The following is a 14,015-nucleotide window of genomic DNA, read 5'->3' as shown; positions in this document are numbered from 1 at the left end:
AGAATGTTAGTAAGTCATTGTGTTTGCTCTCTTTCTTTCATGGATACTTTACAGTCTTTATTTTCCTTTATCTGAAATCAGTCATCTAGAATGGAAAGCACACATTGTGCTCTTAGTGTACAGGGAAAACAACAAGGTACCACCACTGTGTGAGAGGTGCATAGAGGAGGCTGGACATTAATCAGGAGTTTGCCATGAACTGTGGATAGAACCTCTCTCATGTCCATGTATCTCATAGTATACACATCATGTTGGACTCTGGCAGCATGCGGGGGGGAAAAAAGATATAGCTGGTAAGATGAAATGGGGAATATTCTTGACAGTTTATTATCTTATCTATGTATGGAAAGAACTAACTTGATCAACAGAAAGTTATCTTAGTTTGTAGCAAAATAAAGTAGTTACAATAAAACAATCAGTAGCCGTTCTTAACAGTATTACATTACTTTATCTCAATCTCAGGTTGAATGACCGTCAAGTCTCAGAAGAATGCTGAGAGCTGTCCATATGCGGCCTAGCCAGTTTGGTCCATTAAATCTACCTAGCTGAGCTCCACTATTCCACTCTCCAAAATGTACCAAATAACAATGACATTTCAAGTTCACATAAGAGACAGATCTAAGATCCCTCGTGACTTACTGGATCGTTGCAGAATTTGCACAGGTCATTTCCTCCTATCAAGAGTGTTATGAGCTTCCAGTCTTCCTGGAAATTTATTTTCTGTATTCAGGGGAAAAAATAAAATAAAATAAAATAAAATAAATAAAAAAGATAAGATAAGATAGATAAGGAAAAAATTGCCCTGCAACAAGTTAAAAGAGAATTATGTTTATCTTTGGGGCATGGACTATGTCTTTCTGTGTGTCTGTACAGCATCTAGCACAATGGAGTTCTGGTCATGGCTGAGGGGCTTTGAGCACTATGGTGACAGATGTGATGCGATGGAATCATGGAATATTCAAAGTCTGCTGTTCAATTTTATTTTATGTATCTTTATGAGCTTGTTAGTGATTGTATTCCTGGCTAAATGGATAAGTAAATTTCCTGCAGGAACTAAAAGCAATGGAGGGTAATTAATGCAAATCTCCATTAGAAACAATACAGATAAAAAGTCAGTTAAGTTTACCCTGAGGAAGAGACACCACTGGTATGACCTGGTTCAAAACACACAAAGGGCTTGAATCTGTATAGAATGGCAGCCCTGACCTGGGGAGAGTCAGACACTATCAAGAACTGACAGGCATAAGACTGTGACCACAGACACAGGCCCTGCAGAAGACCTGAAGTATTTTTAGATCTTCCAGGTCTCCATGTGGAAGATGGGTGACCACCTACTAAGCTAGGCATGTGTAGAAGCTGTTTATTGTTTTTAAGATATGCTTTCTCTGAATTGCAGCCGTGTTAGTCTGTATTCGCAAAAAGAAAAGTACTTGTGGCACCTTAGAGACTAACAAATTTATTTGAGCATAAGCTTTCATGAGCTACAGCTCACTTCATCGGCTCATGAAAGCTTATGCTCAAATAAATTTGTTAGTCTCTAAGGTGCCACAAGAACTCCTTTTGTCTGACTTGTTTTTGTTCTGAATAAAACAAACTTTGTGATAACTGGCTGGTCACTGGCTAACCCTGTCATTCTCTCAGGGAATACAGCTGCAGGTCAGGTCTGCTGAGGTGATCACAGTCAATTGAAAAGGTCTGCAATGTAAGGTCCCGGTCTGGCAGGAGGGAAGAACAGGACAACACTCCAAGAAAGTGATGGCTGGAGGCAACTGCTGTGGGAACTCAGACTATGTCTTCACTGCAAAGAAGTTGGGTTTTTTTTTAAACCACAGGATAACTAACATGTTGGCTATCCTGCTGTAAAATTCCAGTGGAGACAAGATGCTATAGCTGTATTGTGAATTAAGCTCTACAAAGTCAACCACCAGCTGGGGTATCGCGTAGACCAAGTTGCCTAACTTCTTAATGGTAAAAACTTGTCTCCACTAGGATTTTACAGCAAGGTAAGTAGCGTGCATTAGTTATCTCACTGTAAAAAACCCCTTTATGTAAAGAAGACAAAAAGCCCAACTTGATGGTATGCTGAAACATACACTGCACAGAGGGATGTTGCATTCTATTCACTTTATCACTGCCCTACCCATAGATTTCTGCCTGACATCTACTGTTGATCTGTTGTGCTGTTAGAGACTAATGACCCAAGACAGCTGCATTATACTTAAAGATATTCATGCCAGCCAAAACTCACCGTATCATTCTTCATCAGGTCCACCAGTCTCCTCACCTGCGAAGGGACATTCCTAAATATTAAAAAAGAAGAAGTCGACCGATGAACACTTCATGATAAATAGGGCATTGAGAAAAGCAGATGAATGAGCAGAGTCCATGAAAACCCATTCAAACAACGTGGTATTGAACTGAAGACTCCAGTTGCAGCTTTTATTGGACTAAATATAGTTACAGAAATAAGCCACATCTGGAGTTGGAGAAACAGTGAAGAAACATTTAGCATCCATCAGGCATCTGGCACTGTGGGTGCTGTGTGAAGGCTACATAGTGCACCATCCCCGATGGAAGAGAGAAATACATTAGAATCGACTTTGGGGTGGGACTGGCCTATTGTAATTCAGCATATTTGAAGGTTTTAGCTTTAAGAGGATGGTTCCTGGTCAGGCAGAAGGTTACCCATGCCAAAGGACCTCAAATAGCAGTGTGTGTGAGTTTAAGACTAGAGTTGAGTCATACCCTCCCTGGACTATTGGTGGCTGGAAGTGCCACTGTGAGATTGCCTTGCATCATCCCTGCCGATGACCAGTGCTGTTAGAAAAATGACAATGAGCTGTGATAGAGAGAGAGAGAAATCCAGCCCCTTTCAATGGGACGATGGGTCACTGTGAGCAGTGCAGGTTTAAGGGAATTTAAAAAATGGCCTCCCAGTGAATTGCATCCAGAAACAGTCTTTCATTTCTTGTAGTTACATCTTTTTTTAAAAAATCCCCTCTTTATACTTCGATTTTATTTTGTTTCAACCTACAGCCAACTGGAAGGATACAGCCGACCAGGATAATCTCTTTGAGTGATAGCAGCCATAGAGATCTCTCACTTACTGGGAGTTATCTACCTCTGTGAGATTACTGTTATAAGAAGTTATATGGCATCAACCTGCGCGGTACACACTGACATAAAAATAAATTCCAAAATCCGCCTCTGGGCAGAATAAAGGAACTACGAGCCCTTTGGATGTATTAATACAAACAAAGAACCTTTACAATAAGATGAGAAAGGGTTGACATGAATTTCACTGAAGACTGAACGTAGTCTAACTGGGTTCTATTCCAAACTCTGCCATGGCCTGACCTTCGGCAGCTCAACACCCTCTCTGTCCCTTAGTATCCCTGGGTGAAATCAGTGAAGTCATGGCAAAGCTCCCACTGATTTCAATGGGACCAGGATTTCTTCCACCCCCTCCTTCCACACATTCCTCTGTCAAGTGGGAATAACAATTTATTTCACCATAGGGCTATGAGGTTTCATCAGTCAATGTTTGTAAAGCACTTTGAGCTCCTTGGATGAAAGTGCTAGAGAAGGGCAAAATATTATATTGTTACTGCTAAGATTTCCTTTACTATGATTAGGAAAGCCACACTGGCCCTTGGCAAATTTCTTAGCTGTCAGACTAGAGATGAAGTATGGAGGACGAGTTTGGGTTCTACACATCTTTATTGGCCACGTTTGCAAAATCAAACATTAGGAGTGTCTACATTCCATTTTATGTCTAAACCTACTGACATTTGGAGCATTCACAGACCTGTAAGAACATTCCAGGTTTGGCACTTCTCTAATTGGAACTTAAAAAAAAAATCTACTCCCCATTAAAAAAAAAAAAAAAAAGTATTTATCTGTCCTCACTTACTCAGAGCAAGCTCCTGACACGGCCTGATTCAGGAAGGCATTATGTGAGTTCTCCTTCCCTGTGCCAATGGAGTAGCCTTGAAGGGAAGGATTAAACTCACGAAGAATATCTGGAAAAGAAGAGACCCATGAAATGCAACTTAATTCAGTGGCTAATGAGATGGAGCCAAAACCAGAACTTGCCCCAGAAGGACTTTAGCAGATCCCAGTTAATAACTTGAAGGTAGTCGTTAATATATTGTGGGTGCAAAAATCTCACCACTCAATTATTGTTTCACCTCCAGATTACTCAGTTTAATGAATTCAGATGTCTATTTCAACTGGTTGCACAACATGGGCAGTATGCCCGGCAATGTCATTTTGATCAGTTTGCTGAGTAATACAAGACTATGTAATATTAATCAAGTTACAAACTCTTACATACTCACTGTAAATTTAGAGATGGGTTTGGATATGTCCAAACTTCCCAGATCTTCAGAGTTGTTAAAAACCAAAGTGCTAATCTGGATCTGAATTTTGTAAATGGATCTTATCTTTTATAGTGAACTGAAAACCTTCCAAATCCAATCACCCTTGAACATTCAGGCATATGAACTCCAAATCTTGCAGCATAGCTCTATTTAAGATTTTTTTTTTAATGGGCAAAGGAGAAAAGTTAAGTAAGTATTCTCTATAGTCTAAGGACTGAGACAATTTGATTCATCCATTCCAAAAGTACCTCAGACAGAATAATATACTGAGAATAATATTGAACCATCCAAAATCCCAGGGAATTACAAAACATACTGTTATGTCATGCACAGCAAATTACTGTGGTGGCTGTTAAGCAAAGTTTATTCACCACTGGATAATGAATGCAAAGTGATTGAGTGTGCCGTGCTGCAAAATTGCAAACCTTTCTTCATGTCTGTTCTTTAAATTATTAAACAGCTCAAAAAATATGCCAACGTTAGGGAAACAGGTACTTACTTGTTAGTGTCGTGACTGTGGTTATGTTTTCATCTCCTCCAATACTGTTATATGAAAATAAACAAGCAAAAATATTTCAAAAATTTTAGTCAACAGTATTTACTTTCTAAGGTATTGGAATAAGTAATAGAGCGTCCCCTAACGGTGTTTCTATGCGTATATACATATACACAGACGAAGAAAATTACAGGCTGCGATCCTTATTGTTGGTTATAAAATTTGTTAAAGACGGACTCTCTGTGCATGCCTCACATTGTACGTTTGCCACAAGAAAATCAAAGGTGACATGTAAACAGAATGTCAAAGTCTTTTAAGTGAAAGAAATGAGAGAATTTTAAACACTGAATGTAGTTTCCACCATTTCTGCTATAGTGTTCCCCTTTAAAATCTATACAATTATCCTTTGTGAGTTATTATCATGACTATAGTATTCATACTATGCCTGTATACTGGTAATGTTAGTAAATAGGTAACACTGTAAAGACAGTAAAACCTCAGAGTTACCAACACCATAGTTATGAACTGACCAGGCAACCACACACCTCATTTGGAAGCGGAAGTATGCAGACAGCTGCAGAGACCCCCCGCCAAAAAAATTTTAAAAAAATTAAAGAAAGGCAAATACAGTGCCGTACATGTTAAATGTAAGCTACTAAAAAAAAAAAAAAAAAAGGGAAAGTTTTAAAAAAAAGATTTGACAAGGTCCATTTCTGTGCTTGTTCATTTAAAATTAAGATGGCTAAAAGCAGCATTTTTCTTCTGCATAGTAAAGTTTCAAAGCTGTATTAACTCAATGTTCAGTTGTAAACTTTTGAAAGAGCAACTGTAACGTTTTGTTCAGAGTTACAAACAACCTCCATTCCCAAGGTGTTTGTAACTTTGAGGGTCTACTGGATTAAAGAGTGATCACTATATACATATATTTTTCTATTTCACTCAGTTTGAAGAAAGAAACTAGACTTGTCAGTTTCACTTTCTGTTTCTATACATTTACACTTTCTCCTGCACTAGTAATTCTTCTGTAATTCTGCTTCTAATAATGTGGAATGTTACATTATTAAAAAGTGTTTGTACTAAAAAAAAATTAGGGAGATCCATCTGTTATTAGATTTTTATAAAGATGTCCTTTTCAAATTCCTCCTTAAAAAATAAAGCCTAAAAAGTTGGGCCTATATTACTTGTACAGTGTTCCTTTAATCTGGAATGAGGGTATTTTAATACACTACACTAGTTGATATTTCTAATTACAAATGCACAAGTGAAAATGATGGGAAAAACATGCTGAGATTACAGTTAAAACATAAAAGTTTTCATAGTTACAAAAAATAGAGAATATTGTTATTCTCAATATGGCGCTTTTGAACTGTGTAGTAAATACCAGTGCCAGATGTAAAAGTCCAGGCCTATACGGATTGTATAATGTAGCTAGAGTGGGGAAAGGGTCAGGAGAAATATTGACCTTTTGTGGAGTGAGAGAAGCAATGGGGACCCAATTCTGCAGTCCATTTGCAGGTAGAACTCCCGTTGACTTCGCATGGGAGGTGTGCATATGCAAGGCTGGAGCTTTGGAATGAGGGCTGAAGTTTGTTCAAATGAATGAAAAATCTTATTCCCTATCAAGAATACAGACGTGAACAGGTGCCACTCCCAGCCTGCTTTAAAACAAAGTCCACACAGAGAGTGAAGCCAAACGCACTCCCCTCTTTGGATTTGGCTTTATCAACAAAGAAATGAATAAGAACAAAGTTTAGCTCAAGGCTCCTCCCCAAGCTGGGATGCTCCTTGGGAGTGCTCAGCCCACACCTTAGATCCTCTCAGGAGAGCACTTCCTTTATATTCAGAGGCAGGTGACTATCACCTGACCCAAGTCAGGAAAACCCACTTAACTATTTCCTAATAAGATCAACACCTACTAACTGAATAGGATAATTCAGGAAGACATTGTCAGTCTGTCACAACAAGCTCTCTCCAGTGTTTTCAGTAGTAATCTAGGGAGATTCTTATGCCAGACAAGAAGTGTATCTCAGCAGCCATAGGGCCCAGAGTTCAGACACCATGACAGTTTCCCCAAGCACAAAAACAAACATTTAGATGGGACAGAATTTTAGGGCACTCACCTCCAGGAGAGACCTCGGTATTGTGTCAGAACATCGAGAACATTGTTTGGTTTGGACCCTGCCCCATTACCTGCCTGTTACCAAGGGAAAGGGAGAGAGTGAACAGACCTTCCAGATAAAGCCATCCACTCTATCTGATCATAATGAAAGCAATTAGAAGGGGGGTTAATGAGCCACGCTACCCTCCAGATTCAGTATTTGTTCTTAAAAGGATTGAGGGTATTTCAGTTCCACACCACTGACTCATATCTAGCCTGTCTATTCTTGATGGGATGACGCAGAGGTGTTACCCACATTAGACATGATTGACTTCTAAGGGAAGTTAATTTAGAGCTTGTCAAAAATGGGAACTTTTTCAAGGACAATTTGTCCCTGTTTTTTGAAACTTTCCAAAACAGCTCTAAGTTCATTTAAGATAAAAGGAATAAATACACTGGCAGCACATGGCCCGGGACTCCTGCTGGTGGGGTGGGGTAGGCGGCAGCATGCAGCCCGGGACCCCTGCTGGTGCTGGGAGGGAGCCAGGTGGTGGTGCACAGCCTGGGACCCCTGGTGGTGCTGGGGGGAGAGAGTTGGTGGGGCTGGGAGGCTCCCTACCCAGCTCCACGTGTCCCTGCAGCTTCTAGTGGGAGGGAAGGCTAGGGAGGCTCCAGGTGCTGCCCCCGCCACGAGCTCCGGCTCCACAGCTCCCATTGTCTGGGAACCGCAGCCAATGGGAGCTGTGGGGGCGGTGCCTGTAGGCGGCAGACCGCAGAGCCCCTGGTCCCTCCAGCTAGGATCTGCAATGACATGCTAGCTGCTTTCGGGGAGCCTCCCCGCCAAGGTAAGTGCCACCCTGCACCCCAACCCCCTGCCCCAGCCCTGAGACCCCTCCCGTGACTCCGATGACCTCTGTGACAGACACGCAGCCTTAGTTATGAGTGTTAAAAGACCATTTTACACAACGTGCCAGACAAGAAGGAACTTTTGGGGCAAACAAAGTTGTGTGGATTTCCTAGGAAATACTCAAGGGAAGCAAGTGCAAATTCCCACCTCCAGACCCAAGCTATGGATGCTACACTCTGAGGAGAAAAGCACTGTCTGCTGATTGCTTATTTGCAGTCTCTGAATATCAAAGACACCAGCTGTATAAGGAAAATGCTAACCTATGCATAGAATCATAGGACTATAAGGGACCTTGAGAGGTCTTCTAGTTCAGTCCCCTGCACTTAAGGTAGGATTAAGTATTATCTAGACCGTCCCTGACAGGTGTTTGTCTTAAAAACCTCCAATAATGGAGATTCCACAGCCTCTCTAGGTAATTTGTTCCAGTGCTTAACTACCTTGACAGTTAGGAAGTTTTTCCTAATGTCCAACCTAAACCGCCCTTGCTGCAATTTAAGCCCATTGCTTCTTGTCCTGTGCTCAGAGGTTAACAAGAACATTTTTCTCCTTCTTCCTTGTAACAACCTTTTATATACTTGAAAATTTATGTCCCCCACCCCACAGTCATCTCTTCTCCAGACTAAACAACCCCATTTTTTTCAATCTTTCCTTGTGTTTTTTAGACCTTTAATCGTTTTTGTTGTTCTCCTCCAGACTTTCTTCAATTTGTCCCATCTTTCCTGAAATGTGGCACCCAGAACTGGACACAGTTTTCCAGTTGAGACCTTATCAGCATGGAGTAGAGCAGAAGAATTACTTCTTGTGTGCTTGTTCTGAGTAACAGCTGTTATGAACTTGTAACCACAGAAACACCTCTTGGTGGGGTTTGAAAGACAGATCACCTGCCAGAGTCCTTGTTGAGTTGGGAGTGATCACTAGTAAGTCTATTAGCATGAGTGCATGTCCTTGTATTGTTTGTAATATGTTTTCTCTGTATTGATTAATAATGAACGTGCTTGCTTAGAAAGGGCTGTGTGGTACCTTATAACTGTGGGCAATTACACTGCTTATAGCCTCTGAGGAGAAAGCAAAGCAGGCCTGCTTAGGCAGTCCGGCTTTTTGGGAAACTCACAGTGTAGGCAGTGAACCATGCAGCCTGGAACAACCCCAGTCAAGAGGAAGAGAATAACGGGTCTTCTTCCAAGAGAGGTGACAGCTGATGAACTGGGAGCCTAGAGTGGGTGCCCTTGCTAGACCATGGATGGGGCAATACAGTTGCCCTGAACTGTGACAGTTACAATCTGCCTGAACAAGAAGTCCTGCTTATTGTTCCACGGAGATGCAGTATACACAACACCTGATCTATGTTACTTTGGCTCTTCAGTCATTGGGTCAAACACTGAGATGGTGCAAATGGGAGTAGCTTCATAGACTCCAATGGAACGATGCCAATTTATACCATCTGGAGAACTGGCACATTTTGTTTATGCTGCTTATTATTTGTTAGGAAGGTAAGTATCTAGGGATTTTAGCTATGAGCTGTAAAAACGTATGCAATTATAGCAAATTCACCCTGACCATTTTTATGTGATGTGCAGCATAATCCACCAGTTCTCTGTGTGCAGCATTCCTGTTGACTTAAATTGGAGTTCTGCACATAGAAAGATTAGACCTGTAAGATGATTAACAGTTATAGTTGGACCATGGTACAAGACAGCATGGAGAACACGAGTAGCCAAACAGAGCAAAACAGTGTTTGTACTATTCTCTTTCATTAGAATTCACATCTGTCCTCATATCATAGAATATCAGGGTTGGAAGGGACCTCAGGAGGTCATCTAGTCCAACTCCCTGCTCAAAGCAGGACCAATCCCCAATTTTTGCCCCAGTTCCCTAAATGGCCCCCTCAAGGATTGAACTCACAACCCTGGGTTTAGCAGGCCAATGCTCAAACCATTGAGCTATCCCTCCCCCCATATATCCCCCAACATATCATTCAGTTCAGCTATGGTTATCCAGTGATCTGCACTTACTGTGAGCGAGTCTCCCAGCGCACTAATCACTTTGATGTCTGCCGGCCTCAAACGGTGAACTAAGGAAAAAAAGATTGGGAGGAGAAGGGAAGTGTCAAATCACACTGTAGTGGAAGAACTTTTCTTTGGGATAAGTATGAAGCATTCTAGAGACTCCAGTTCAATAGTCATGTTAAGCCAGGTCATCATGCCAGGTCATCATGACCCTAGATGCTTCGAATGATAAATTGACAAATACTGGCATTGATCAGAATACTCAGCAGTTAGGAGGGCAGTCATTGGACCAAGTCTTGATCCCACTGCTGCAAACCAATTACAGTGAGAAGGCCAAGGGATTTCCCTCCACATCTATCCAAAGTAAGGTTTTTATTAAGCCCCAAGAAATGGACTGATGACAGGCACAGCTCCACTGACAGCAATGGTGCTTGGTATTGCTACAGCTTTTAAAAGGAAACCAAAATCCATCTGGGAGAGAAACACACAGAAGTCTTAAGATTCCAGGCTGGATCTGAAAAAGTATCACATATTTTCTCCTATTGTCTGGTTGTCATTTAACTTATCATTATAAGCCAGGTTTTCAAGCAAGCCATTCTTCCATTTAGGCAACAAAATAATAATTTTCAAGAGTTCAGCATGGTGAGTGCTGAGTTAAGCACTTTTGAAAATATGACCCACATTTAGGTGCCTGAATGAGAGCGGAGCTCTCTTGCAAATCTGACCCCCGTTGTGAGTTCTGAGCACTTGAAAATTCAACCCTGAGCTCTTTTGAAAAATCTGGCCTACATTTAGGCTTGGAAGGATTAGATCTTTATTGGTAAGTGTTGGTAAACGTCAATTTCACTGTACACAGAAACTGACAAAAGAAAATATTTTCATCAATAGTTGAAATTTACCAATAGGCAAAGGAAAAAAGGAGCTTGAGAACTTAAGAGTTTGAGTTAAGGATATTTACTTGGTACATTTTGATATGCGTTTTAACAGTTATAAAGCTTTAAATCTCACCATCTACTATAAAATAATTGTCTGATCCCCATCCCCATTGTCTGATTCCCCCTGCTGTGGTTTCCTACAACTGTGAAAATTTAAATGGATAAAAATAGGGGGTGAAATGCTTAAAACCCATAATTTTGCACAACTGTGAACATTTAAAATTCATAAAAATAGAAAAATGCTTTAAAATAAAGATATCTGTCTAAATAATAAAATAAAAGTCAAATTTTGCCATGCCTACCTATATTTCAATTTGTGATGTGAGACAAATAAAACTGAAAGAAGATTCTCATTTTAATATAAGGCAATGCACCAATATGCATATATTGACCTTGATACATTAAAAATCTTCTATATGCACAGCATTTGTTTTCCCTTCATCTGATTTATTTCTTGACTTCTTAAAAATGTGATATATATCCTGGGTCTATAACTGGCCTCTTTTTTAATTTATTTCTTTCATAATGAACCTTTACATAGAAAAGTTATCCATTAAAATATACTATACTGAAAAAAGAACACATAAAATTGTAATTGCCAAAGGAACAAAATAGATCACAGCAGTAAATTCTGAATTGCAGAACAACATTACAGGCTCCTGAAAGCGCTTTCGGTTCTGAACATAGGGGAAATTAAACTACCATTTCTCTTGCCCATGGTCAGCAGAACTAACTGTTAGATAGCACTACCATCCGCAATTATAGGCAGGCTGATGACTCCAAGGTATTTTACAGAGTGGACCATTCAATGTGATTAGTGAACTGTGACTTAGCTGGGAAGAGTACATCCAACTTAGATACAAACCTGACTGATATTAAGCCAACCAGATAATTTAACCAAAATTTGACTGAAGAGTCTTTCAATCTTATCTAAAGAACTCCCTCTGTGGCAAAGCAGGAACCATACTAGGAGTCTGCAATGATCCATTTCTCTTCTGTGTCTGCAGGGGAGCTCTCAAGAACACATTAAAGGTTAAGGTCAGAGAAACCTGTGATACCGGAAGCATCTGTCAGTAATTCACATCTACCTCTGAGAAAACTACCTGTAAGTAAAGGGATAAGGACTACAAAAACCAAAATGTTTCAAATATGTTTCCTTGAGCTTAGGCTGTTTAAACTGAAATAACGCTAAATATCTAATTTTTTTCATCATTTTTACTGTTTTATTTTAAATTTTTTGGAGATGGTGGTGGCATTTGCGGGTAAGCTGGGTTGTTAGATACCTAGGTGTTCCTTTACTTCCTTATCCTGTGCAACATTATGCCTGCTATCTGTGCCTCAGTTTCCCCATCTGTCCAGTGGGGATAATCAGAGTTCACTGACTCATTGGAACGCTCGGAGGCTTAAATCATTACTGTTCAGAGAATGCTTTGAGATCATTGACTGTATGGGGCTAAAGATGTACAGATTTATTATAACTGCATATGCTACTACTTGGGCAGACTGGTTAGATTCATTTTCTGCCTTTTGCCAGTTTCACTTTGTAGTTCACCTATACTTAAGGCCAATTCTGTGTATGTGGCTTTATAAACACCACAGGGTAAATTTTAAATAGCTTACCTAAAGCTGCGTCTTTTATTACTGAAGTATTTTTTACATTAATGAAATCATTTAATACTTCAAAAAAAGTTACATTTTGTGCATAAAACTAGTTGACAGTGTCCCTTTAAGATCAATTGAAACAGCTCTTCAATAAAGATTTTAAAAAAATCTGTACCTGAAACAGGAACTGTATTAGAGGGATTTTGATCAAAACAGGGAATGCTTGTCCCATAACTCCTTTCCTGGAAGTACACACAGTATGAGACATTACATGATGCTTTTTATGGACAGATGGTGATAAATGTTTGGTGTCCCAAGGGATTTATATATAAAAACAAACTGAGATCTTCCTGAATTTCCTAGAGTGAAACTGAATTCCACACCATTTAATTATTGCACATAAATAGGCACACCTGGTGGCTTATGCTTTTGGCAAGTTATATATTGGGCTCTCTTCAAAACTGATTTGCTTCTGTTAGGGGATGACCCACTGTTTTGAGCATCCCCTAACTCCTGGGCATGACTAAGCTAAATTTCCACCTCTCTAGTGCTTCCTCTGGATGTCCAGGGGTCCCCTTCTTCTTGTGAAGGCTCGGCCTTCCTACCAGGTCATTTACCACCAATCCCTCTCTCAGGGTATCAGAAACCTTCGTCCAACATGGATAATCAACACCCATAGTCACGTGCTAGAACTCCCCCTGCAAGTGCAAAACCAAAAGCAACCTTAACTTTGCTGGTGCAATACCACCATGATTTTTTCATTTTGTCTTGTTTGTTTTGTGTATTCACTCCTGCACTGTAACCCTAGTTAAGGGCAAAGTCACAGAAGTGTTATAGGATGACTTAGGGTGTATGCACCACCTTTCTGGTGGATGGTGCCCATAAAATTAAAAGCCTGCTACTCAATCATAGCTAACGGCAGGCTTCTGGGCGGCAGCTCCGTGGCTGTGGTGGTGGCGGCAATTCGGTGGCGACTGCGTGGGGTGGCAAACTTGCTAGAGCCTCCCCTGGCTAACGGAATTGCTCCTTCGTCTCAAATGGTAGGGGCTTGTGCTTTTGATAGTGAGAGTCCTAAAGTTAATCCCCCTTGGTTTTTTATCCTAGCTTTTTTATATCACCAATTTTAATAATGATTCAAATCAACAAGCAGGAAAACTTGATTTAAATCACTGATTTCTAATCATGTTTTGCATTTGTACTTTTTAGCTATTTTCTGAAAGAAAGATGGATCCTCATTGATTGATAACCATTAAAATATGTTGATTTGAAACTAAATATATCCTTTATTGTGAATTTTGTGCTTCTTTTTGCTAACTAGGAGGATAAAATAAATTGATTAACATTTATTTAGACAATTATATAGCTTAACTTGTGTAGTGCCCCCTATCCATCCGGTTACCTCCTTTAGTGTCAATCTCCTTAAAGGTTTTGATGGACAGGCCTGGGATCCCGCCACCCACTCAGCAGGGTGTAACTTTTAGATTGACCCTTGGCATCTAGGTGTGAGTATTTCCTTGGGACAAGACTCCAGCATGGGTGTGTCCTATATCTCTCCAGTACAGTGACCAAGTGGGGAGTTATCTGGTTTG

General features: G+C 40.3%; 1 protein-coding gene across 4 annotated transcripts in view; it reads right to left on the bottom strand.

Moving 5' to 3' along the window:
* Positions 1 to 14,015, bottom strand: part of PLB1 (phospholipase B1) — a 136,132-nt gene that overhangs the window by 82,939 nt on the left and 39,178 nt on the right. For all 4 annotated transcript variants that reach the window (XM_073338615.2, XM_073338612.2, XM_073338616.2 and 1 more), the window contains 7 exons: positions 12,602 to 12,668; positions 9,896 to 9,954; positions 6,999 to 7,072; positions 4,882 to 4,925; positions 3,914 to 4,022; positions 2,249 to 2,300; positions 640 to 720 (listed from right to left, as the gene is read on the bottom strand). In XM_073338615.2, coding sequence (XP_073194716.2) covers positions 640 to 720; positions 2,249 to 2,300; positions 3,914 to 4,022; positions 4,882 to 4,925; positions 6,999 to 7,072; positions 9,896 to 9,954; positions 12,602 to 12,668 — 486 coding nt within the window. The remainder of the gene's footprint in view (positions 1 to 639; positions 721 to 2,248; positions 2,301 to 3,913; positions 4,023 to 4,881; positions 4,926 to 6,998; positions 7,073 to 9,895; positions 9,955 to 12,601; positions 12,669 to 14,015) is intronic.

Source organism: Lepidochelys kempii, chromosome 3 (genome assembly GCF_965140285.1).
Source record: "Lepidochelys kempii isolate rLepKem1 chromosome 3, rLepKem1.hap1, whole genome shotgun sequence".
Lineage (NCBI taxonomy): Eukaryota > Metazoa > Chordata > Testudines > Cheloniidae > Lepidochelys > Lepidochelys kempii.
This window is presented reverse-complemented; position numbering and strand designations above follow the sequence as displayed.